The sequence below is a fragment of the Serinus canaria genome, chromosome 5 (genome assembly GCF_022539315.1).
Source record: "Serinus canaria isolate serCan28SL12 chromosome 5, serCan2020, whole genome shotgun sequence".
Classification (NCBI taxonomy): Eukaryota; Metazoa; Chordata; class Aves; order Passeriformes; family Fringillidae; genus Serinus; species Serinus canaria.
Window position 1 is genome coordinate 17,836,442 of NC_066319.1, and position 27,014 is coordinate 17,863,455.

The 27,014-nt window shown below is 40.4% G+C and overlaps 1 protein-coding gene across 11 annotated transcripts in view; it reads right to left on the bottom strand.

The window, feature by feature from the left end:
* Nucleotides 1-27,014, bottom strand: part of LRRC56 (leucine rich repeat containing 56) — an 84,658-nt gene that overhangs the window by 13,578 nt on the left and 44,066 nt on the right. For 10 of the 11 annotated variants that reach the window (XM_050975410.1, XM_050975413.1, XM_050975407.1 and 7 more), the window contains 5 exons: nucleotides 25,056-25,116; nucleotides 7,681-7,777; nucleotides 7,085-7,282; nucleotides 3,040-3,217; nucleotides 733-936 (listed from right to left, as the gene is read on the bottom strand). In XM_050975410.1, the coding sequence (XP_050831367.1) occupies nucleotides 733-936; nucleotides 3,040-3,217; nucleotides 7,085-7,282; nucleotides 7,681-7,777; nucleotides 25,056-25,116 (738 nt within the window). Of the gene's footprint in view, nucleotides 1-732; nucleotides 937-3,039; nucleotides 3,218-7,084; nucleotides 7,283-7,680; nucleotides 7,798-25,055; nucleotides 25,117-27,014 lie in introns of those variants that run through there. The other variant, XM_030240489.2, reaches the window with a different exon arrangement.

Here is a 27,014-nt window from a genome sequence, read left to right on the forward strand (position 1 = left end):
AGAGACTGGCATCTGAGAAAAGCAGCCCACAATGCCTGGAAACAAATGCTATCTAATCTGCAGCCCATGGGCTGGTGGAGTTACACCATCACGGTATTTCCAGGAGTCAGGGAAGGATGGGTGGTATTTCCAAGGGACCAGGGCAAGAAGGGCAGTGGTAGACCTGTGTTTTGGGCTAGCTTGTAGATCAGGATGGGAAGTCAAGGAACTGACTCCTCTTGCTGAGGGACCAACCTCTGGAAACCCAAAGCCAAGTGCTCATTGCCAGCAGCGATGCTGCTGCGGTATGAGACTCCAGTACGCACAGTCTGAGCCCACAATGCGGTGGGGAGTGAATGTGCTTCACCACACCTCTCCAGAGGACTGCCTTCGACCTGCTCCCGTGGCTGAACAGGACGTGGCCTGATGTTACTCCAGCAGGACAGCTGCAAAGAGCTCTGAAAGGGGAGCAGCATTGCAGTATGGGGCTGTGAAAAGGGACAGCAGCACAGGGTGCATGGGGGTGGGGGGCTGAGGATGGGCAGCACAGGTGACTCACACCATCTGCTGCAGGGGGAAATAAAGGAAAGCCTCCACTAGAGCAGGTGAGTCTCGTGGAAGACAACATATGCTAAACCTGATTAGCAGTGGCACGGGTGGGTGGTATTCAAAGCACCCTGGCTTTCATCAGTAATAACATTCAGAAGGAGGTGGAGGTGTGGGAAAGAAGAGGATTAAAAAAACATACATTACCATGTGTCAAATCACTGGAGTCGTCTTTTGTGAACAGCTTATCAGGAAAAATGGTGGGATCTGGAAGAGGACAGCCACCACCCAAGAGGCTGGCATCACTAGAAATCCCTACATTAGCAGAGCACTGTGCATTTCCAGGTCTGGAAGTTGTTGGGGGTTTTGGGCTGCATCCAGACCGCTCTGCTACTTCCCCCAGATACGGATCTAGAAGAGAGATTTCATTAGTGTAAGCACAGTTATGCAAGGCTTCAAACCACACCATCACTGGTACCTTGCCAATATGGTGACTGCTGCTGCACACCTGGAGCTAAAGAGGACAGAAAAATATTTAACTGCAGCTACAAGAAACATGCTGGAATGGGTCTGGCCTAGGGAAAGAGGTCTTCCAGTGCTGCACAGTCATGGCAGAATCTGGGGATCCCTAACTCAACTGATATCCCTTCCCACCCTTCTGCTCCTGAGCACCAGAGACAGTCTGCTGGGGTTATGGGTCAGGAACTGCTCTGTGCTCACCACCCACCTCTGGCTGCCCCACAGGTGAGCCTGGACACATCCAGAGCTCTGCTACTTTCCCTGCCTGAATGCCCAGGATAACTGTAAGCTGTCTCTCATTTGCTGTCCACCTGCTCACAGGGAACCATTTCCGTCTTGCTGCAGGCACAGCCTAGGCCCCAGTTTTAAAATACATTGCTTAAATGCCCTGGCACAATGCAGATGGTGATGGAAACCTTACCAGAGCCACCAGTCAAACTGGAGAGACAGTACCAGGAGTTACAGAAATCTGGGAATGGCAGTGATAGATTTTTCCAGTACTGCCTCAGAGACAGATAGCTCTGAACCACAGAAAGAAAGGTGAAAACTGTTTTTGTAATGCTACAGGAGAGGAAGGATTATACAAAAACTAGGAAAGGCAGGCTGAGCCTTGTCCTCTTACCTGCCCAACTGCTGCCTGTCCTGGGAGCACAGCACATTTCTAAGAGCAGCATAAGCAGCCAAGAACCCACAGGAGAGAGAATTTCATTCCAGTGCCCAGAAGAATAACGCGCCTTTTAAAGTGTTGAGCATCTACCAGCTCCAAAGTGAGGCATCAGCTCTGTGATAATATGACCATTTCCTTAAGAGTTGAGTGTTAGGGACCTTTAATACATCTTGGGCACAGCTGTTAATACGAACCCATGAAATACACTCCATGTGAAAAGTACCCAAATCAATATTGCTACTGGAAAGAAAAATATACTGGGATGTCTAAACCTGACTGCATGAACTTACTGGTTTAGAGCTGCCAGCAAGAATATAAGTCTGGTTACACCAGGGAATTACATGAATTCACAATTTTGTGCTCTGCCCCTACTGCTTCTGTCAGCAAACTTTGTTAACTAGTTTTCTGAACCTCAGGTGATGTTGCCAAAGCACAATCACGGAGGGATCAGATTTTAATGGCTTTTTTCCCTACCATGACTACTATTACAACTAATGATTTGGACCCATAGGGATTCAATAAATGACAAATGTATGTACTTATTCCAAAACAAACTAAATTTTTAATGGAGTACAGTTGGCAGGCAAACCACAACCTGGGGAGGGGGCTGGGAAGCAAACTGCATTGCCCACACTAATGGGAAGCAACATGAGCAGTTATAGGAAATACTTTGCAATATTTAATAGTATGTGATAAAGTGCATGTAGCATGACACATAAAAGCATGGACATCTGAACTATTACCTAGGCTGCAGGCAAGGGGACAACAGATTTACTTTCAAACCATTTATTCTCTACTAATGAATGTAATTACCTTAATCTAATAACAAAGAAAGAGGAACAGATTTCTTACAAGACCATGCAATCTTTCTGGGATGTTGCTACCACTGAAGGGTGGTAACCAGATTGCCTTTCCTATTATTAAACTGGAATAGGAAATCCTACCACATCCCTGCTAATGGGATTGACTGTTGCCATGGAAAGAGCTGTGAACAGCTGTAGTTGAAACATTCCTTTCTAAGCTTTGCTTCTTTCCATCATGCAGAACAAGCCCCAAGTACAGACTCTCAGCTACTGCTATATTTGCTTGATGCTCTAGAAGTTGTCTGCATTTTTGATCTTGATGCACAGTTTAGGACAACTTCGATTTAAAACTGCACTGTTTTCTGCTGAATTCCAGCTTTCTTACTTCCCAGGTGAAGAAAACAACATCCTTTGTCCCTTCACTATAAGTAAAGATTTGCTTTAAAGAGGTTGCCTTGCTCTTCATCTTTCTTTTTTTACACATCATAACTGGAAAAATTAACCCCAACAAGAAACCTGTCATACCTAACCATGAAATGTCTTTGGCTAAACCACCTTCCTTGATGGATTCCTTGATGATTAGAGAATCTTCATGCACCTTCTTGGAAGGAAGGAGAGTAGTCTGGCTTGCTGGTATCCCGTCCAAATACTTCAGGTGGGGAATGAGTTTTTTTACTTCTGCTCTGTAATTATAGTCTGGGTCCTGGAGAAATTGAGAAAGAGGTCAGTCTATTTAACAGTCTGTGGACTTCCAGTAAGACAATGCGGTTCAATTTCTATTACTGCCATACAATTTGACATGCTCCTCACATAATTTCTACCTGAACTGATCATGAAACTGTCCTGAGGACTGCAAAGACGGCCTTCACCCAAAGGCTCCTTTGTTGTTTACCCACTGATGACTTTGCCATTTGTTTTTGTTATATTATGTGTCATGTGCAAAAGCATAGAAGGCCATTGATGCCCATGGAAAGCCTGGGCTCCCTCAGCATTCAGACAATCTGTCTCCCTGCTTTTGTGATTCTCCGGTGCTTACCTCAATACTCAGGTGATAGAAAGGCTTGAAAACATGAGTTATGAGTGTTGCTGAATCTGCTGATGGAGAAAGAAAGAGCACTTCCACGGATTGTGCTTTTAGGCACACAGTAAAAAAAGTAAAAGGCAAGAGTGCATTGATAGTGGCAGAATACAAATGGGCAGCTACCCACCAATCAATTGCTTCACCCAGGCAAATCTTATGCTTTTCAGGACAATGCATGAAATACTAGAAACCCCCTCAAAGCCAAGTCCTCATTCAATACAGAGTGGTCATAAACAGAAACCTTTCTGTGGGGCTTGGCTGCTTGGATGCTCCCTCTCTCTGCATGATGCAGCACTGATGTTGGCAGAGAGAACTCACCAAATAAAATGTTAGTTGTTGTTAAGAGCCAGACACTAATTTTTGCAAACTAATCTTAATTTAGAAATTGAGTCAACCATTCTCAGCTACAGCCAATTCCCAGCCATGTCCTGTTGGAGAGAAGAATCATGTTACACTCATGTTACATTACCGCTGCAGAGGCTGCAGAATTTATCATCAAGTTGTTGCTCTTGGTTTAGATAACAGGGGAAGATGAGCTCATCTGAAAATCAAATTACAGGGAGCAAACAGGCCATCTGAAGAAAGAGCAGTAAATTTAGCTGGACCATTCTGTAGATTAAAAGTAAATAAATAGGAGAGCTTTTACAGACCTTTAGCAAGGGCAAGAATACAAGAAGGAGCTTGAGGAATAAGAGTTGGCCATCAAGTGCACACCAAAGTAAGCCCACATATACTCTTTTCTAAATGGCCTTTCTATGCACTACAAAATGCAAACATCCACTGAAATCAAGAAAGCAACAAAGTCCATGGAGAAGCTCTCAGCAGCGAAGGGCAGGCCCCACTTTGTAACCACCTGAGAGCAAAGCATCTTCCCAACACAGACAGTGGGTGGGAGACTAGAGCAAACTCTGCCTCTGCTACAACTCAGTGTAAAATACACCATTGTGCTGATTCCCTTGACAAATTCACATCTTTGACCATCAATGACCACTTGAAGCCCCCCCAGATATTCCTCTGTGGATACCTGGAACTTGGACTGTGGATAAGATAAAGGTGGTACTATTGTCTGGGTGTTATCTCACAGGTAGGGGGAGGTTGACAAAGCCAGGAAGAATGTATCACTGATAATGGAAACAAAAAAAGTGCAGAATTTAACAGGCCACAAGAAAAGACAAATCAGCAACTCTGCTGAAATCAGTTCCCACTGGGTAAAAGGTAATTTTGACAGGGAAACATCATCATTATTGGCTCAAAAGAAAAGAAAGACTAAGCATGTGGACTAATTAGTATTAGACGCAAGAGATAATAATTTAACCAATAAGAGAACTGCATAGCCAATTAATGCTAAATGTCTTTGTTTGCTAAAATGTGTAAAGAATGAAAAGTTTTGAATGACATTGGGACCCTACCACCAAGAAGTCCAGGCTGAAGAATAATCAACAGGGATGACACTGGATCCATGGGTGGTGACAATATTCTTCTCTTTCCTCTCTTTCATACTTCTTTTTATTTCTTTACCTCACATTTACTGTTAAATAAAATCTGTATCACTGACTTTGGCATAAGGTTTGCACTGTAATTTGGGCAGAAGCATCTCTCACTGATCAGATCTTAGCACCTACTTGCACAGGAGTAGGCAGCCACTCTGCATGGAGAAGAGCAGGAGGGCACACCACCACATGCCACTGATCTTTGTACTTCTATTACGGAACAACATGCAGAGCATCCCAAGGACTCATTTCACTTGAACAGGCCAAAGGAAATCTGACGTTACAAGTATACTTAAGGACTGAAGATGCCAAATCCTCCAAAAATCCCACTTTCATTGAGCAGGAGCGACAAGGGAGTAGAATCCGACCTTCTGTGTTGTTAGGATACACTGCACCATTTCCATAGTAGGAAGCTATGATATGAAGTGTCAGCAGCTGTATTTATCTCCTTGGGAGTAGAAAGAGTAAGCAGGCATGCCTTGTCCATCAAAAGGAGGCAGTGCTTCCTTACTGCAGGAATATGTTTTTCCTCTCATGATTGCATCTTCCATAAGGGAGAAATGTTCCAAAATGGAGAAATCATTTTGGTTACAAGCAGTTACAATGTGGTCCCTTAAGTATAATTCCACCAGTTCAAACTAGGAAGGCAAGTATATAATTTTTTTTTTAATTCCAGAGAGGAAAATTATGAAAGCTAAAGAGCTACTTTCCATGGCCCCTTTTACTGAACAATAAGATCAAGCCAACAATTACATCTGAAAAATGCTATTAACTCATATATTTAAGAAGTGCCAAGATTTAAAATAGATGTCTATTGCATGATTGAGTTTTAGTGTTAGCACCCGTTTTCAAGTCTAAATACAGGAAAAATATCAAACTCAATCTTTTAGGCAAATTAACAGCATCAGCATGACTTCTTTAAAATACACAGAGAAGCTATGGAATATGTCACAGTGGGATAACAGCATCAGCTCTGATTTTGGACCTGCATTAAGGTGCTATTGGGAATTGGACCATCCTTAGTGAGGCCTGTATTTTACATAACTCTGTGCATGTCCACAGATCTTCCAAAAGACCTGGATGGCAATATGTTGGTGTTTTGATATCTCAACAATGCTTTTTTATGAAGTAGGAGAAAGTCAAAGAGAGTAATACAGCTCTTTGGCTATTCATGTAGAATTATATCTCCCTTGCTTTGCTTGTTGAGTGCCCTGAAACCCAAATCAGATCATGTACTACTGTGCTCTCATCTTTGTGACACAGAGGTTCTTTCATGCCTTCAACAAAATACCTCAGCAGAAACTATTCTATCATTTTAGTATGTAAGATGTGAATCACTGTATTTTGTATCTTCAGCTTTTTCTGAAGGTCTTTTTGGTCATTTGATTTTAAACTTTCAGGGGAAAGGGTAACAAGCAGTTCCAACATTATAGCTTTTCCTAGTTACTTCAAGCACTGTTTTTCTGAGGGCTTAACATCTGAGCATGGTGGCATTGGAGGACTTGTTTTTGGCCTGGAGAGCCTCCAAAAGAAAAGCAAAACCCTCAAAAACTGATGTCTCACCACAGAATCACTGAATGGTTGGGGTTGGAAATTACTATTAAGATCACCCAGACCAGCCCCTCTGCTAAAGCAGGTTCACCTGGAGCAAGCTGCATAGGATCACATCAAGAGAGGTTTTAAGTATCTCCATGGGAGGAGACTCCACAGCCTCTCTGGAACAGCTATTCCAGTGCTCATACTCTAAGAGAAGTTTTTCCTCATATTGCTGGGAAACAGGTCCAAGTCTTTACTAGCAGTCTTGTATTTCACATGTGGTCATCTTGGAGACCATACTGATGAGACCATAAGATCAACAGAAATTAAAAGTGGGAAATGCATCCCATGCCATCATTGAGAATGATGCAATAAGAAGATGCAGAAACATTTCTCATTTCCAACTCACAGATAAAAAGTACTGACAAAAAAATAACACAGTATGTGCAAACCAAGTCCTCACCTCTGCAGATTCTGCATTTGGCTTCAGGCAAATAAGGTTGCCCTCCACTGTCAGGTGGCTTAGCTTGCAACAAAGTCGCAGGTACTGCATCTGGTTGATGTCCTCAATATTGTTCCCCTCCAGGTCCAAAACCTCCAGGTGATCCAGCCAGGTCAGCGGGCTCAGGTCAGAGATATTGTTGTAAGCAATGTAGAGTTCCTCAGAAGAAGTAAATAGAATAAACGTGTAAACCACGGGCTTGCACAAGTAACACTGAAGCTTTGCAAAATCTTTTCTAATACTTGAAATACTAAATGTCACGGGATGAAACTAGCAAGGTAGTGAACATTTTATAAAGTATGGCTGTTGCAGCCTTTAATAATAAGAGCTAATTTAGCCATATACTGCTTTAGACGTACTCAGGATCAGACCTGAATGTTACACCTCATTTGGAAAAGTTCTATTGTAGCATCTTTTAAACTAACTCACCCAATTCAAGGCATCAAACCAAAGCCAGCCAGAAAAGCAAGAGATGAGGAGAATGAAGACTAAAAGTAAAGAATATCAACTGAAGATAGATCTGAGATTGTCATTTGGCAGGACACATCCATACTTACTTTTAGAGAGCCACAGGAAGAGATCCCATCTAAATCTGAGAGCCCACACCGAGCCATCCACAGGACACGGAGATGGGACAATGATGTTCCAAGATCCCTTTTAAAAAACAATTCAAGCTGTATTTGAATGAGTGAAAAAAATCAAGACTTGCTTTTTTTTTTTTTTCCCTAAGACTAGGCCCCTGCTACTTCCTTCACATCTCACATAGTTTACAAGATATTCCATTAAAAATGTTCACCCTTGAAGGTGGGGAGTAAAATGATACCCCTCTTTACTTATCCCACTGTCATCTTTGTTCTGGCATGACATCATGTCACCCCAGTCCTGTTTGATTAAGATTATTCCAAGAGCTACATCATGGTAATTCTGCCATAAATCACAGGCAATTGCTAAGGATTAAGCAGGGTTTTCTTACACTGGCATCATTGCCTGTACTCATATTACCCAAATTAACATATCTGAGCTAACTGCATGGTCAGTCTCACTCTGTCCCTCTTACAGAGTTACCGCTCTTCTGATTTTGCAGTTGAAAGCAATAACACTTTTGCCAAAATAATTTTTTGAATCTGCAGAAAATTATAATCCTTCCCATCCTATTTTCTCACCCTTTGCGTGTAACAAAATATCAATAAGGGATCATTTATATGAACTTTAAACTTTCTGGTCATAACACAGAAAATCACACACTGACCTGCTTGAGTCCATACACATGTAATGTCCCACTGATATTACAGTGCTGCACAATACAAAGATAACACAAAAAGGCTGGCAAATCAAACTGGGGCCTGAATCACCTGCCATCTTTGGTAACATTAAGTTGCATAAAGCCACTAGTTTAACATAAACAAAATACAACACTTTATCAAATCCCACACCAACCAAAGCTTAGAAATTTTTGACTGTAGCCAGATATCAGAGTATCTGAATAATAAAGAACTAAACAATGGGTTACTAAATCCAAAGACAGTTTATCAGAGGAGGTAGAGACTAGCATGGAGTTCACAGAAACACAGTGATGGCTGACTTGGAAGGAAGGTCATCTTGTCCAACATCCATACTCAAGCCAGGCAAGTTTCTCAGGACCACATAAAAAGTTAAAATAGCTCTTAAATAGAGATTATTGGGCCTTAAAATTTTGGATTAGCTATCTTTCACAACATTCATTCTTATAATACAGAGATTAGTAAGTTTTCTACAGAAATTTGCAGAAGATAGAAGTCATGGGGGCCCTTGTAATCTTGAAATATCAAGGTAAGAGTTGTACTCATGTTCTCTTTCTGGATGACAGGGAACAAGACCAGCTTTGCATTGCCCTCTGAGAGCCTCATGAAGCTTTGATGCAGCTTTGCAGCAATCCTCTGTAGTCAAGCTGCCTGCTTCAGGGTACTGGGCATCCAGCCAGTCTTAGAGGTCAGGAAGGAGTGCTTTTATGAGTGGGGATAGACACATTATCTGTATTTTTTGTTGTTTCTCTATCATCTGAATACTTGGGAAGGGCCTTGTCAGGAGAAAGGAATGTGCATAAGCCTAAATAAAGGATAAGTGCAAGGAAAAATATCTCCAGGTGCCTCTCTTCTGTGAGGGGCCAAATATAGGGTTGAATGGAAGTTTCTAGGTGAAACTGGGCATTTCCACCCCTCTGCCTCTTAGGGACTGGTATGTCCATGGGCATCATTCAGAGCTATCCAACTTCATCCTTCCCCTACCACTGCAGGGACCACAGGCACTGGGTGTCTCTAACTAACCCTTCCCTGGATGCTGCCCATTTAAATAAGTCCAAAATGGATACACCACACAATGGGTTTATGTAATATTTTATAGCTTTTGAGGTACAAACAGTGCAGCTGACTCAATGGCCAGAATTAAGAAAAAAAGAAAAATCTCAGTCTCAGTGAACATCTCTTTCCATCTAAGGCTAATCTTCCCTTGAGGAGAAAATCCTCAACTGATATGAACCACAACACCTGCAGTGAATTTTGTGCATCCAGAAAGCTCGCCTCTAGTGACACAAGGATAAAGAAAGCCAAATTCATATCACCACACCCCTGGCATTGCACAAGATCTTCCAGGGTCTATTTACATTGTCTTTATTTTCTAAATAAAACAAAAAAAATGGTTCTAAGGCTTCCTTAAGGAATAGATGCCTCCCAAAGTAGTATTTACTGAAAATTTATTATTAGATTTGCAAGCTGCATGCCTATAATAAGAAAGAAATTAAATTAAATTACAAAAACAGAACCTACTATGAAGCAATGCCAACACACCCTTAAACACAAATACGGCATTAGGAATAATGTGAAGGGATTGCACTGCTCATTTCAGGACCCTCTTCAAGCATTGATTAGATTTTCAAATTTGGGCTAATTTTGGTGCAGAATTTTCTTTTCTGTAAACTACTGAACAGAGATAAAGGGAAGTAGTCACTCTCGTTTTTGTCATTGAAACAGTGTTTCTGATAGATGCTCTGTTTATTAGGACAGCAAAAATGAAGACAATCCTAACCTGATTACTCTACATATGGTAGAGTAAGATATGGTGAATGGACTTTATTTACATTTTTAATTTGTCTTGAATTTCTGACTGAAGGGGTTTTGCCACAGAAGGAGATTGCAGCAATATACTTGTTCCTGATGTTTCTCTGTCAATATAAAGAATGCCAAAGCAAAGCAGAGGATTAATTCCCAAGCAATTTTTACACAGGTCCCCAAGAACAAACAGTTATTCCCTCCTTATGATCACTCCATGCATTTGTGGAAGCAGTTTCCGGCTCACACTCAGAAGTCTAGGACTTCCAGAGTTAAATCCTCTTTCCCTTTGTCACAATTTTCTGTTCCAGAGCTGGCTGTGGTTATACCCAGTGCACACAGACAGGGTCAATCCCTACTCACACTGTGTGCTACTTCATGCGTGGTGCACACTCACCAGGAATCATTAGCTAAAAAATCCTTAAAGCATTCTCCTGCTGTGCACACCATTAGAAGACCCTAACTGAAATGACTCCTAAAGCCTACTTACCTTACTCTTCCTATTTTGTGCTACTAAGTTTAGTCTCAAATCTCTTCCAGTTTCATTCATGGGTCGCAGCTCTGACTCTCCTACAGCTAACTGTCATGAGTCAGAAGTAGCAATTTCAAGGTCAATACTAATCAAAGTTGATGAGGATTTGTATTCCAGACAAAGGAATTACATTGTACACCCCATGTCTTGGGTACTTGCAGAAGGCAGAACCACTGCATGTTTGCAATGCAACCTAGTGTTTGATAGCAGGGTCTTGTTATTAAAAAAATGCTTAAACAGACACTTCAGAATAGAAAAAATTATGGAAGCTAATGGGAAGTGGTTTCTTACAAGGTTGAAGTTGGCTGTACCAAAGCTCATCTTTAATTTAAGAAACAAAATAAGAAAGCATGAACTTTGTTGCACTGTTTGGTATGACTTGGCCCAGTTTTGCTGTCTCTAAGGGAAGAGACTAAGCAGCCCAAGATATCTCTTCTCCTGCCCCTCAAGAAGGGCACTCCAGCTCTTATGAAGAGCAAAGCACTGCCACCTCTCCTTCCCTGCTAATGTAAGGAGAAGAGGCAAAAGGACTTTTTCCTCTTTGGGCTCTATTGCAGAACCAAATTCCTCTTGCTGACACTGGGGTCATGCTAGCTGCTAGAGGAGCCTAAAATTCTGGATCATGCGGTCACATTCTGGCCCTGCAGATCTTTACTCCTGCATCTGTAATGAGTCATCCCCAGTCAGAGATGTTATCATAGCAAAGTACATCTGCAAACATTTTATTCAGTAACTAACAAACTAATCTTTTGGAAGCTGCATGACTCATGCTGCAGCATCAGAGAAAATTCCCTTGTTAATTACTATAGAGATAGTTGCCCTTGAGAGCATGGCTGCTGTAAGGTGAAACAGCCATGTAGCTCGAAGCAAGCTGCTCCTCACAACTGCACGCACCTGCGTTTCTGAAAATTCTTCTGAAATATTTTGGCTGGTGAGACGAGAACTTAAGAGCTTGCAAGAGATGGGAGTGTCTCCTCTGGGACCAGCTCTAGAGCATCTGGCACATCCACCTTGGAGGGGGTGAGATCAAAGTGAGGAGTTGTTTGAGCAAACATGACCACCATGGCGTGCAAGTGCACACACAGGCATGTTTTCATTTATGTTAAGTGCAGAGGGTGAGATCAGCCCAAACTGGGGAGATGCAACTATTGACTTTTATTGAAATGGAACTAATGGGAATCTGCACTCTGGTAATGATTTACTAGGGTAGACTATTTTAATGTAATAATAAACTCTTAATAACAATTTATCAGGGCACTAAGAGAGAAAATCCACTTTCATTATTATACATGTAGTGTAACAAAACACTCCTCCCAAAATAATCATTGACCAAGGCTGAAATTAATGAGACACATGTCAGAGACAAGGATTCTTCTGCATTGGGCATGATATAAACGTACAGAAAATTACAGCACCTATTCCAAAAAGAGAAAGTAGGATTGAAAAATTTGATGGCTGAAAGGAAAAAGATGAGACTGTACAAGGCTGGTGGCAGTTGGTCATAAGATGCAGCACAGGAGTGCTCCAGTGATGTGTAAACAACAAAGAGCTTATAGAAGGAAAGAGAAGACACTGTAGATGAAACACAGCTCCCATTAATACAATGAATAATCCCAATCCAGTTGAAAAATGTCCTGTCCCAAGTGACGTGGAAGCTGGGAACTTAACAGGAAAGGCAAAGAATTAATAACCAAAACATCATATATCCTGCTCACCCCTGCTATGGTTCATTCAAGACAGGTTTGAGGCAGAGAGATGGAGCATGGGGTGGGGATGTATATATCATAACCTTTGATTGTGATAAACAGAGGACTACAGCCCCTGAAGCTGCCAAACCAGAGTCCTCCTGAGCAATTACTCCACATGTGCTCCTACACACATGCTTGCCTGCAAAACACACACTGAATATCAAATCATGTTTTTAGTATCCCAAAGCACCAAGAAATCAACATAGACTCTCCTAGTTTCACTTTTAACCCCAAAATTTGCATTTATAATTGATTTTGAGGAAATATTATTAAGAAACCAAAGGGTTTGAAACCTTGTTCCAACCATCTCACAATAACTGCTGCAGGGATGGGAACTCATCAAACAGCCCAGTGCTTCTGTGAGGGTCTTGGCAACACCCTCCCCACTTGTGCACAACCATTTAGTATTTTTTCCCATGAAATCTGATGCTCCCATCTTGTCATCACTCCCCCAGGCTGGGGAGAGAGCAGAGGGGCAATGAACAGTTTGGCTCACAGCACCTAATAACAAGTTTGAGAAATAATGTGTTCTTCCATTAATCCAACATCCTTGTTCTTCAGGGACTGATTTGATCCAGCCAAATTTTTACTGGATGAATATCAGACCTAGAGAGCCAAATCCTGCTCTTGGTTTCATGACAATAAATCCTGAATTGCTCCACTGAGCTCAAGCTACACAGTAAACACAACAGCAAAACCCTGAACACATTCGTCAGTTTGAACCCCGTTGTTTGTTTTCCTAAAGTCAGTTTTGAATCATTTACCTAAAAATAAAGCACTAAATCCATGGAACTTGCAAAAAGAATCTCAAAGCACACCTGCATCTGTTGAATAAATCTTCAGAAGCAATACATCTAAATTAGCCATTGATGCAAATTTTATTTCTTGTAAAGATCACTCTGAAAATGAATGCACTGATAAATAGAGAAATTTAGATTGTAAGAGAGTGACCAAACTACAGTCTTACAAAATAAAGGAATAAAAGAATCCCATCTCCGATCTACAGAAATCAAGTGGAATTTATCAAGCTGCACTGTGATAACATCTATCTGGTCAATGTCAGCACACAATGGTTTGGTTGTACAGATAATTCTAACATCTGAAACAAAAATTAAAGCCTGAATGTTATTTAAATCAGTAACACATGCTCTAATAGGAAGCTTACATAAAAGTTTCATTGTGTTCACAAATAGCTGTATTCAAAATTGTAAAACTGACTGTATGCATGTGTTCCTTGTACTTGACCAAATCCACAACACAGCCCCCAACTCTGCAAGCAGTGCTGAGGCCACATCCATATTGTCCCTGCAGTGTCCTTTTACAGCTGAACAAATGTCATGTGAATGTGATGACCTGCCTTGCTTTGCAGCATTGCAGTCTTTGCAGTCTTTGTGTTCACTCTTCAAAATTCAAGTAGGAATATGCTGAGAACTGTTGGCTTGGTTCTCCTCTGTCCCACACCTTACACCTCCATGACACACAGGTTGCCTTTAGCATCTTCTGCTCCCTTGGGCCAGAGTGAACCATGGCCAAAGGTGCAAGACAACAAGAGTCCTGTCTCATCTTTTGCAACCAGAAGGCCACTTTTAGGCTGAAATACCATGGAAATGTAGTACCTAATAATCTGGTCTCATTCTGCCTTCTGAACTGTGCAAATTTTCAACAGAAAGAGTTCCTAATCCTGCTGAGACACGTTGCTGGGGACTTCAAAAACTAAGCAAAAAGCGTGTTTGCTAGGTACTTCTTAAATACATCAGAGGAAGGCTAGCTTGTTTTAGGCTGAACAGAAAGCATGCATTTACCAAAAGTCTTCTTAAATAAAAATTGTGTCTGTAAAATTCTGTTTTCGTAACCCCCTTTTACATGCAAATGAAGAATTTCTGAATGAACAAAAAGTTATTGTTGCCAAAGGCCTTTGCAGCAGCATGTCTCTGCTGTCCCAAATTTTTGAGGCAACCTTACTATGAATAAGAAGCTGTTTTCAAAATGCACTGCAGTGCATTTTCAAAATGCAATGCAGTGCTAATGCCCCGCCAATATTTCTCCCAACAACCAAATTTCACTATTTTATTCTAGAGTTGTGGGGGTTTCCTTTGTTTATTGGTTGCTTGTGTTTTAAGTTCCAAGTTTGGAAAGAGGCAAAGATCTTGTATATTGCTTTTTTTCGCTGTGGATCTGCTGAACACTTCATTGACAGCGAAATAGGTGTCTGGGAGGAAATGCAACTGCCTGGTACTGCACCAGGGGTAAATAGATCAGGGAGAACATTCAAGGTGTCACACTTCATCCAGCCTGTGACTCTGCCTTTTCATCTTTCTTATGCCAAAAGGAGAGACACCTGCCACAGCTTTAGTGGGCCTACTAAGAAAAATTACAATTATCAAGGAGCCACGTGCTTTTGGCCAGCACTTTCACTGAAGCAAAAGCCTGAAAACAAGGACAAGAGACCACCTGGCTACAGCAGCCCAAACCACAAACTATCCCAGGCAGTTTGGCTGTTTTCCAGGACAGGAGCAAACAACCACTCTGATGGTCCTGATAAGAGTAGTTGAGCTCTGGCATGGACATATCTGTGGCCGTGCTTCAACCAGAGGCACTGCACAGATATCCTTGTTGCACTAATACCAGTGCCCACCGCCCCCTGCCTCCCCCCTCCACTGCTGCCAAGCAAGGATGGCATCTGGATACAGGGGATGACAACAGATGAAAAACCCAAACCCAATGAGATACACCTCTGGGCTATTCCTGATTTACAACTTTTTCACTTGTCATTGTTGCTTCTCATTGCCTCATTGAAACCACTGTAGCAACTGCAATATTACATCAAGCGCTATATTACTTGCAAGAACTTTATTTTCAATGTCAGATTATATCTCATTTAAACAAAAAGTGAGACCAACAGGAGAGAGATATTTAGAAGTGGGAGTGCTGATACATACACTTCTGTAACTCATCATACTTGTGCCTAAGGTAACTGAGATGCTTACCTCTGTTAAAGTTAATACACATGAAATGTAGCTTTAATTTCAAGTGCTCTCATTTTTAGTTGCTGTCAAAAAAAACCTAGAGTAGAATAATGGGATTGATCAACGCTGCTGGAGTCAGGCACAGCAATTCCTTAACACACGAATATACAACATGTGTGGGAAGGATAACATAATTTTGTGTTAATTTTCTTTTGATCATTAAAACTGCTTGTCAGCTTAGTTACTGCTGTAGCATTCTCACAATGAAAGGGCAGTTGCTTTGACTCAGCTCCCACAGTCTGAGAGGAATAGAGATTGCCTAAGTGCAGTCCTGTTGAACAAGACTTTCCCTTGACTACATTTTTTCAACCCTACTTCAGCTCCCACCTTTGGCATGAAGCTGCACCCCAGAGAAACTGTAGAAACCCAACACACCGGGGCTGCCTCCCAATGGGTGCACTACATCTTCCACAAGACCAAATGGATTTTCAAACAGGAATAAGTTGAGACACATAAATAAACTCTCACACCCACAGAACCATTGCCCCTCAGTTTAACCCCAAAGCTACTGACATGTCCTATAGCTTTGGCAATTGTTCCTTCTCACTGCTGAAAGCTTACATATAAAAAAATAAAGGATAATGAAACTGCGGTTACAGAATGAGTTACTTACACTGAACAATTGAATCCCACAGTGCTTTGAAATTTCCTGCATAAATAACTTTTCAGTCTCCCACATGTTGTGTGCCTGTTACACAGTATGTTCCAGGTCTGAGCTTTGGCAGAGTAAAAAGACACACTCCAACTTTGCTTTAATATAGATCTCATCCTTCAAAATCAACACTTAAAACTTCTAATGCTTCAGGGTAAGCAGAAGGAATATTCTGTAAAAGATCCAAATAATCTGACAGATTCAGTGGTGTTAAGACACATACCACCAAAAAAAAAAAAAAAAAAATAAAAGTCCCTGAAGCATCTTTTTCTGTGTATCAAAAAAACTGGAGTTCTAGATTAATTGACCACACACAACTATAGAATTGGATCAGCTTGGTGTAGCTATTCAATTTTTGTCATGGTAATGACTATAGAGTTTCCATTGTAAAAAAATACTTGAAATATTGCAGAAGTGGGTTGATATGAAAACCTAGAGAGAAAATGTAATTTAAAGTGAATATAAAATGGTGGAAATGCATGTTCTTGAGATCCTTTAGATCAGGCACATTTGTATGACACTAACGATTTCCTTCCAAGGTTGATGGCCATTTCTTCTTTGTAACTTTTCCTTTCTTTCTTTTTTTATCTGTATACATCTAATGAGAAAACAAAAAATAAAGAAGCTTGCAAGAAACGGATACAGGTACAACTTGGACCTGTGAATGGCAGCTGATTTCCTCCAAATTTCTTTCTTCTCAAAGCCTCTAGTGTTCACTACAGATCTTGAAATACTTGTATGCATATGTCCCCAGTCAAGACTTCTTCCTTAAATGACAGCTTCAAGTGAGATTTTCTCTGCTTGTACTGGCCTCCAGATGCTCTTTTACAACAAGCAAACAAGCTGCAGAAGAGAAGCCTGGGGGACCTCAAAGCCCATCACGGGATTACTGAGACAGACAGGACCTTATAGGTTTCCATGCTGAGGGTGTTACTACAAGGCAGAGCCTTGGCATTTCCTTCACAGCACACCAGCAGACATCCCAAATCTGGTGCAGGTGTTAATCGGATGTAGATCATCTTGACCATGTTCTCGAGGCAACTGTAGCTGCAACACTAAGCAGAGGAAACCAAACCTCTCTAAATTCTTGCCTATGGTGAGATGAAACAGTGGAAAGCAGAGATTGTGAGGTTGATGAAGTTCAAGCCAGGAGATGCCATAAATGGTCTTTCAAACACATAATCTTTCATAGAAATTCTGTTACCAAAAGTGTGGGTGGCAGGTTTCATTATCAGACTTTGTGTTCAGGTTCTTACCCCCACAAGAAGAACACACAAGTGCAGCTTATGGCAAAGGATGAAGAATGTGCACACATTACACCTGCTGATGAAATCACAACTTCACTTCCTAAAACACAAAGGCATTTCAGTATTTATTTCTTGCAGCAATTGGTCCAGCTGTGGATGCATCTGGGAGATCTGATGCATCCTTTAAAGATCTCATGATAGAAGGATAAAATTCTGCCACACAGCAAATGAGGAACATAGCTAGAGAAAAAGAAATGTGAATGTATTTTAGGGGAAAAATAGCAACAAGGCCCTTTGTGTGCAGCAATGTGTCTGTAGAAAATAAGAACAACTAAATCAACTAAATCCTGTGTGGAGAATATTGCATAGAAATTAAATAATGAAACTGATTGTACACGGAAACGCTATCTATTTATTCATTTTTATTCCTCTCATTTGGCAGTTATGACTGACAAACACAACCATTAGCATAATTTTCCCTCCAACCTGATTCTTTCCTTTCTTTAAAATCAGCATTTACCTTGCATTCCAAGAAAGTATTTTCCCACTGAACGCAACTACTTTCAATAAATAAATTATAAAAAAAAATAAAATTAAAAAAAAAAACAAGCTGCAGAGAAGCAATTCCCTTGTAGGAGAGAATCAAAACAACCTCCAAACCCATTAAACTAATGCTGATTGTTTTCTTATTTCCACAAAGTCTTTCCACAAAGACAGTCTTTTCACAGCTGGATGCTGCTAAGGAAGGGAGCACCCATCTTGAGCTGGTTTTGTGTTATTGTGCCACAATTCAATTCCTCTAAGGATCCAAACATCTGTGACTCTGCTGTGGGAAACCCAGAGTTGAACCAGTAAGGAAACCTTGTCGGACTGTGTGAGTGTGGGGTGTGCAGAGAGCCAAGAGGGGCACCCCTGGGATTACTGGAGTTGCTCACTGTGAAGGGGCCTCAATGCCAGTAGTGAAAATTTTGGATGGTGTGTTTCTGCCAGAGTGGCTCCTGGATGGTCAGGCAGGAAAGCTTCCTTAACAGTTCCACTGTTAAGTTCCAATGGGCTAATTATTGCTGCTTCCCAGCCCTGTTCTTTGCTGTTTCTCACACCATGATTATAACAATTTTTTTCTCATCACTAAATAAATGAATATTTAGGTGTAAATTTTCATATGTGAACCCTGAGACTGACAGCTGAAACAGAGCAGCTGCAAACTGCCTAATAGCCAGGCACATAAGTACTTTTTTCCTGGCAGAAATCTGCAAGTTATTACTGACAGTTTTATTTATCATATCCATCCAGAGCATACAAGCAAGAGCATGATACCATTAGGCAAAGCCTTATACACAACTCATGCAGAAGACTATGTCTGCCCAGGATAAAATATGCAACTGAGATGGAAAATACAGCATATTTATACAGCTAACCTAGGATGCTGTAGAAACAACAACTAACCCAGGAGCTGAGCTCCTTTTAAGACCTGGTTCAGCTGGCTAGGTGCAAGGCATGAGAAAACATCCTGAAAGGAAAGACCACTTTTTACCAAACAAACTCTGAGTGCCTATTCAGATAGTGGGCAGAGGAGGAGCACAATTATGTAATGGGCTTGTCCTACCTTGCAGGGCAGCCTTCCTGCACACATTAGCTATTACTTATTTACTTTGCTTTTACACTAGCCATGTTCACGATGCACAAAGTGTTGCTGTGGTCTGTGGTGATCCTCTGATGGTTTTTATGCCCAGCATTGTATGGCAGTTACAAAATAGAAACATGAGAGAGGTGTCCTGGGGGAAGAAACCTGCTGCCATGGAACTGCTCAGATGACAATGAGAGCAGATCCTCTCTGCTCTGTGAGGAGAGAGATGCTCTGCACCCTCCTCACCAACCCTGCCACAGCCAGGAGACTCAAACCTGGAGCTCCAAGGGCAGCCCCTGCCTCATCATCCCCTTCCTTACAGGTACACCCTCTACCTGGCAGTCTGAAACAGAAGGCAGGGGAATTTCAGCTGGGGAAGGCCTCAGGAAATGGGGTGCTGATGCTGAGAACCATGGAAAGACACTGCAAGGCCACAAACTTGCTTTGCTGTCCTCTGTGCTTGCTGCAGAATGGAGCCCAAGCTCCATCTGTCCATTTGTACAGAAAAAGTTCAGCTTCCCTTGCTGGGTAATCAGCCCATCAGATTCCCTGATATCTAAGGTCACAAAGACACATTTTCTTCTTTGGGCCTCTGACCTGGTGAAATTAAACCAGAGGTTTACCCAGGACAGATAAATGGTCAAAGCAATCAGATTTCCCTAGGGCCAAAGGCAGACAGGCTGATTGTGCTTTTCTGAAAATAATCCACTCAACTAAAAGATGCTGTACTTCTGTACCAGAATCATTACTTTTTATCAATAATCTGAATATCCTTAAAACCATCAATGCTAAATAAAACTTGAGGTCACAGCATTTTTGCCCAGGTTTGTAATACTCCCAGGGATCTGCAGGCACTAATACAGAGAGGACTCATTAATACAGGGATTAAGATTCCATTTAAATACTTTCCTAGCTCCTGGAAAGCACTCAAAGTCCTCAAAAAACATATTCTTAACATCCACTTCATAGCAACTTTAACTGCTGAAGGACTTTCAGACCATCTACACAAAAAAATTAACAGGAATACTTCCCAAAGAAACTAGCCTGCATGTGAAATTAAATTCTTTCCCCATCCTGGAATATGAAAGTAAACAGTGATGTTCTGGGTGCTGGAACAAGGATATGAAGGGATTCACCCCAGCCAAATCAGAGCAGTGGCTCTCTGACTGCATGGGTAAGAGCAACCTAGAGCAAGAACACCCTGATTCCTTGCTAGACACAGCAAGAAACTGCTGTAACACAAGTACATCATCTGTTGACCAACATTTGCACCTGTAATGCAAACTGAACTGATTTTAGAAACTATTTGGAGATTTTAGATATCATAACAGCAATGCTGATCCTTGTTGCACAAACCCTGTTGCTTTTACATGTCCTATCCATGTACCTCTGTACATGTTACTATACAACAAACATAGTTATTCAGTAATTGCCAAAGATTAGAAATGACAAGCAGAAGAAAAAGGAGGAAAAAAACCTGAAGGGGACAAAAAAAACCCCAAAAAACCCAAAAAACGTAGGAAAGGAATAAGTAAAAATGACAAGGAAAAAAAGCAAATTTAGGGGAATGATGCCCCCATGTTCCTCTTGTTTGAGGGAAAACTATCCAGAAAATAGTTGGTGCCTAGACACACTATCAACAGCACATCAAGTTTTGGAGTGATCAGTGTCATGGCTCAGTTTTATACAAGGTAGTGTAACTTGATCCAGATCCAGCAAAGCAATTGGACCAATGTTTAATTTTCAGCTTGTGAGCAATGCCACTGAAGGCAAATTTCTTGTACCTTTAAAAACAGAAGATATTTTATTTCCTTAATCTCTTCCTTGGGTAAAAAGGAGGTTTATTGCTAAGTTAAAATACCTAAAGATCCTGACTGAAGTCTCAAAAATACTGTTAAACATTACTTTAGAATCCTTACCCCAAATAAAGAAAGAATTTGTTTGGCTCTGGTTTCTTAAAGTCATAAAATGACCAGCAAAATCTTTACTCAAATCACTTGGCTCATATTTAGTTATTTTTTTCACAGCCAAGAGGGCTCAAAGCATTTCAAAATGTGAATACAGAGACTCCTGTGTTGCTAGTCTTGTCTCTGCAAGCTGGTGTTAAAAAAAAAACAAACAACCAAACAAAAACCTAAGGCTCAGAAAAGTATAAAAATTGTTGATTTTGAATGTATTCTGCACCTTGTTCATTTGAACTTCCTGAGGATTTTACTGACTGAAACAGACCAGGATTACTTCCCTCTCATTCTGCGGGATGCTTCTGCAATAGTGCAAGCCCAGTTAGAGAACTGCAGTAATGAAATGTTAACTCAGTCTGGATGAAGAAAATCTGCTTTCCTTTCCCTATATCCTCCATACTCACTCTTGTCCCCACACTTTGCAGTCTCTGCATTTCATCTCACTTAAAATATGACAGCCTCTCTCTGCTAGAAGCAGTTGCCTGAGAAGCCCTGAGAGGAGATCACTCTCCAGTTGGCTACAACGTGTGGTGCTGAATGGGAGGAAATGAATTTCAGCTGCTGAAACAGCTTCTTCTGGAAACTTATGGGAACCAGGTCTCAGGATTCCCCTATCTGATTTAAAAGCCCTTTTGTAAAGATATCTATCTAAACATTTTTAAACAGATCTTTTCATTCATCCTTGAATTGAGAATAAAAGCAATCTGATAATAAAACCCCAAAACACAGGCTACATGCCAAAGCAGAAGTAGTAATTCATTGGCCTTGGAATATAGCTCTTTTACTAGAAGCATGTCCAAAATGAGGACCACAGTCATCACAAAAAACAAAAACAACAACCAAAACCAACCAACAAACAGACCAACCAAAAAAAAAAAAAACCAACCAAAAACCAACCCAAAAACCCCCCAACCAAACAAAAAACCCCAAACCAACAAACAAAAACCAGAACCAAAATAAAAACTCAAAACCAACTAAACAAAAAGCCAAACAAAAAACAATCAATCAAACAAACAAACAATCTCCCCCCCAAAAATACCCCCGAATAAGCATATTTTAGCAGGCACTCTTGACTTTTCATCCTCAATTATCAGTTCATAAATCTAGAACTTCTCAGTTGCTAGCAAATGTGTAAATCCAGTACCCTGGATTTTCCTGAGATGTTCCCTTTAGCAAAGAGCCAGTAGAAAACCTAGAAAACCAAAACCCAGAAACAGCCAAGAAAGAAATTCCCTTTCAACCACCAAGATCAATTATCTGCAAATAAACTTGGATATATTTTCCTGTTGGATTAAATTAAATAGTTGACAATGGTATCATTTAGTTTCAAGTATTCAAAAGTAATGCAAGCTCTAGGAGGATTGGGGAAGGACCATGAATTTATAAGGCAGCTCAAACACATTCCCCATCAAAGGAAACACAACTTTTTGAGGAACTACCAAGAGAAGCCAATATCCAAACTCACTGATGTAGCAAGCCTTGGACTCCCAAAGAAAACTGTAATACAAGAACACCTTGATTCCTCACTGCCAGAACATGACCTCTTTTTATTTCTATTGAACTATGCATGGCAATGCACACCTCAGCATCCTCACATCTTCAGTTCCTATGTGAGACTGACAGGAATAAATGCCTCAAAAAAATCAGTAACTAAAGTCAGTATGATAAACCTTCATTTTGACATCTACCAAGCCAATTCTTCTTCCATTTTCAAATTGAAAAAAAAAGAAAAAAAGTTTTAATTTCATTTCATCCCAAAATAATTAGGTAGTCCTACTCTGCAAGACAAGATGAAACAAAAATAAAGTGACAAAACACAAAGTCTCCCATCTTATTACCCACTCATGCATGCACACTGACAGCCTTTTCTTCATAATGATTCACCAGAATATGCTTTTATAATATGAAACAGAATGCAAATAATGTCTGCTTTTAGCATCCCAAGTATAGACAAAACACCCTCTATTTCTTTTCCTGCTTTTCTGTCCTTGCCTTCTTTTCAGTAAATAAAACCAATCTTCCATTTGGACCTTACAAGACATTTCCTATTATCTGCTGCCCATGTTCAAAATACAATGATTCTGACCTTATGGCTGACAAAATCTGTGGGAATTACTTTCAGTAAGAAGGAAGAACAATTTTTTCTGTCATCCTCAATAGCCCCATTTGCAAGGGTTCGATTGAATAAAACAAAATAATCACATTTTGGACAGAATTCAAATATCAACAAGATTAATTCAGAAATAAGATTCTGAATTTTGGAGTAAATGGCAGCAGCCTCTGGAATGGGAGCAGTTATGTTACAATAGGTATAGCAGGCATCACTACTGCTGTGGCAGCAATGCTGCCCTAATGGGCATTAAATTGACATGATGCAGACACTGAAAAATAAAGTTCAAGTACAAGGCTGTGCTTGCATGGGATGTGCCCTTAAATGATCTGTGTTTATCAATGACAGATTGTCAAAGATGGGAATTAATAAAGCAAAGTTTCTGCTGTAACTACACAGACTGAGCTCACGTCTGGGAGACACAACAAAAATCTTCTTCCTCCTTTACCTATTCTCTGACAATTGCATTTAACTGCCACACAGCAGGAGCAGCACGGAGCTTCTCCTGGGCTGGAGTGCCTGGGAATCATCACAGTATTCGACTTGATATCCAAGCCCAAACACATTTACATTAGAGTAGATCAAATCAAAACTCAACTTGAGACCAAGGGTGTCCGGTCAAAGAAAATGGTTTGCCAGAACCTTTCATGACAGAAATTAGAGTCTCAGAATACAGAGGTGCAAAATCCTGCTAAAACCACCAGTCAAGCAGTTTAGTTTTCCTGAACAGCATTCTTCTATTCAGTACCAACAGAGCTGATCAAAAGGTTTTCTGTTGACACATTTTAAGAGAATATGGAGTTTTGATCAAACCAAACCCCACTTTTTATATTTTTTCTTTCTAATATAATATCTCTTAATATTGTCAAAATTTAATTTTTTCACCCACTACTTACTCGTCCATTGCAGTAATGCAGCAATTTCATGCTTACGACAACTGTTCATTGTTATTAAAATAATTGCAGCAATGCAGAATCACCACTTTTACATGTTATTTATTCAAAGGCAAGAATAACAAAATTTAACGGCAGATACTTCATCTCATCACCAGAACAAGGGTAAATAAAATGAAAGTGTAGGAACTGAAGTTCATTAGATACTTTAGAGAGACCAAGAATAATTTATTGCCATTTCTTATGATGGAACATGTTCTCTTAAAAAGAATTGGCAAACCCACTACTTTTTATCCCATGAGTTTAGTAGATACCCATACAAAGCCATAGAGCAGTCCTATTTAAAATAGGGCCTTTTACACAGCCCTTTTCTGATATGAACTGTATTTTTCTATTTTGCATTAATTAGCAAAGGTCATACAGATATCAGCACAGGAGAGAGAAGACAGATCTACTTCCTCATTGTGAGGGTTTTCACTTCTACCTTTCCAACCAACCAACCAACCAACCAACCAACCAATTCCCCCCAGCTGTCTGGGAGAAAGCATGATGTTTCCATGCAGCTCAGCAAGCCAGGGACATGCAGGATTCACAGCAGCTCTCATAAACCTGATTGCATTGACTTCAGTAAAGCCAAAGTGATTTTCATCAGCTGAGGAACTGGTCTGACCTGTACAGAACAGGCTACTGTGCACAGTAAAAGCCCAAAGGGTGAAACACTGATATCCAAGCACCTAGACATAGATAAGAGCGGAACTTTTAGCTCCTTTCAAATGTGCAACAAATTTCCATGGACTTCAGCACAGCAGGAACTTCCCTGGTGGCAAACCAGGGCTAATTCATTGGCACCATTTCAGCTACCCTGATGAATTCCAGATCAGGCCCCGTCCTTAAACTTTTGTGGTAGTGGAGCATATCTTCATGACCTAATCCATTATCACAGCATGGAGAAATGGAAGGAATGAAAGCAGCACAAATGAAGATTTTATCACTTAAATAAAACTGAGGGCTGTTATTCTTTATATTTATTTCATAGAATCATACATTTCTTACCTCACAGATACAAGCAAGCTATTGTTCAACTTCAGTTCTCTCAGATTCGGCAGATGCACACCTGTGGGAACAAAATAAAGAATCACTTTGTGGACCTGGGATTAGAGTAAAAGAAAATTATGACAATTACAAGTTGAAGCATCTAATTTTACAAGTATTTCTTAGCTGTTTCTGGCAGGCCTGTGCTGGACTTTAAGAAAATCAATGAGATTATTTCACTCAAAAACTATTTCATTCCTTGCATTTTTGAAACATATATGTATTGTCTGCATGACCACCCAATTACAATTTTTGAACCCCTCACTGGAAATTCTGATATGACACCTTGCCAGACAGACAAGAAAAGAAACTGGCTTGATGTGTGACTGTTTTCTTTGGTCTGATCCCCATCCTGATCGACTTTCAACTGAGTAATACTCTGCACAGCTAGGGGATACTTTAGAGTATAGCATTCAGTGACCCATTTAATGTCAAGTAGTGATGGATTTACTGGATACACAACCAAGAAACACTTCTTCAAAATATAACTTTAATTCAAACAGCAAACACATAATGATCCAGAGTCACAACATCATCTTTTATAGTTCACAGGTCCCCCAAATGCTACATTTTGCAAAGCACTGCTTTCTTCTTTTAATTTTCTAGATACAATTGTTTACCATTGAATTGTACAAGTTTCATACCTTTAAAACCCTCAGTATTCTTTTGTTATTATGTAATGATTGTGCTATTTTTGGATCCCTGAGAGACATTTGCCTTTTTGATTCACTTTAATGGTATCTCTGAATCAAAATCATACACCAAAACCCTCTGAGTTGCAGAATAACTTAAACATAAGCTCAAGTCTCAGAAACCACTTTTTATGGACAGTAGCAAATGTTTACCCATTCCCACCAGCGGAGTTTACTCAAGGCTGGTGAGCATCCTCCAGTATAACATGCAACCTTGTAGAAGTAATACCAATTTTACCAATTAATAATACCAATCGGATCACTGCTGAAACATTAAAATGTGTTCTCAGCAAATATTTTTATGAGTTCTCTGAGTAATCACTGTCTGGCAAGGGTGATTTACCAGTGTCCAGAAAGACACCAGTCAAGTGCTTTGCAAAGGATAAAAAAAAAAAAGGGGAGTGGGATCTCAAAAGCAAAGAAAGGAGGTCATGTTGTTCATTCCCCAAAGAGAACAAGAGCATTTATGTCAAAAACATTTTAATAAATCATGTTTTAATAGGAGCATTATCTACATCTCATGTTATTTTGGAGTGATCATAATGCATATATTGATCTTCATGATGTACTGCAAGTATTTAAGTTCATGTCTTTTCAAAGCACTTTTGAAAATATAAAAAATTCAAAACACACTGTGCAATTTTCTAACCTTGCTTTTCAAGCATTTTCCACAATCCACAAAAATTAAGAACAAATTAGAACACACAATCCTCGTCCTGCAGAGTATGCTTTCTCACATCAAACAACTTTTATATGTTTATATGTATATATAACAACAAAATAATTTGGAGTCCTGGAAGAGGAAATACTAGGATCTCTGTTAATTACTCACAGCAGTCATACCAGCTACTGAGCAAAGACTCCCTCAGATATAAATCATAGCCTGTTAAATTCCTCCCCCACCCCCCCCCGCAAAAAAAAAATCTAGATTCTAAAAAATTTCTATCCTGTTTCTGACAAGGATGGAGAGATTAAATGTCATCCCCTGAAGTGTTAAAGGAAAAAATGAGAGGGATGCAGTAGCCTCCTCAGTCCCAGCTCAAAAGGGAGTAATGGTGCCATGGATTCAGTCAGAGATGTAAAAGGGTTACCAAGCAAAGGCTGATGCAAAGCATTGCAAAGCAAAGGAGTTTTACAGACTAGTGTTAGGCAGAAGATTTGAATGAGGAGTCAAGAGAAATGGAGAGACTTGCTCAAGAAAAAGCTTTCACTGAATGCATTTAGGGCT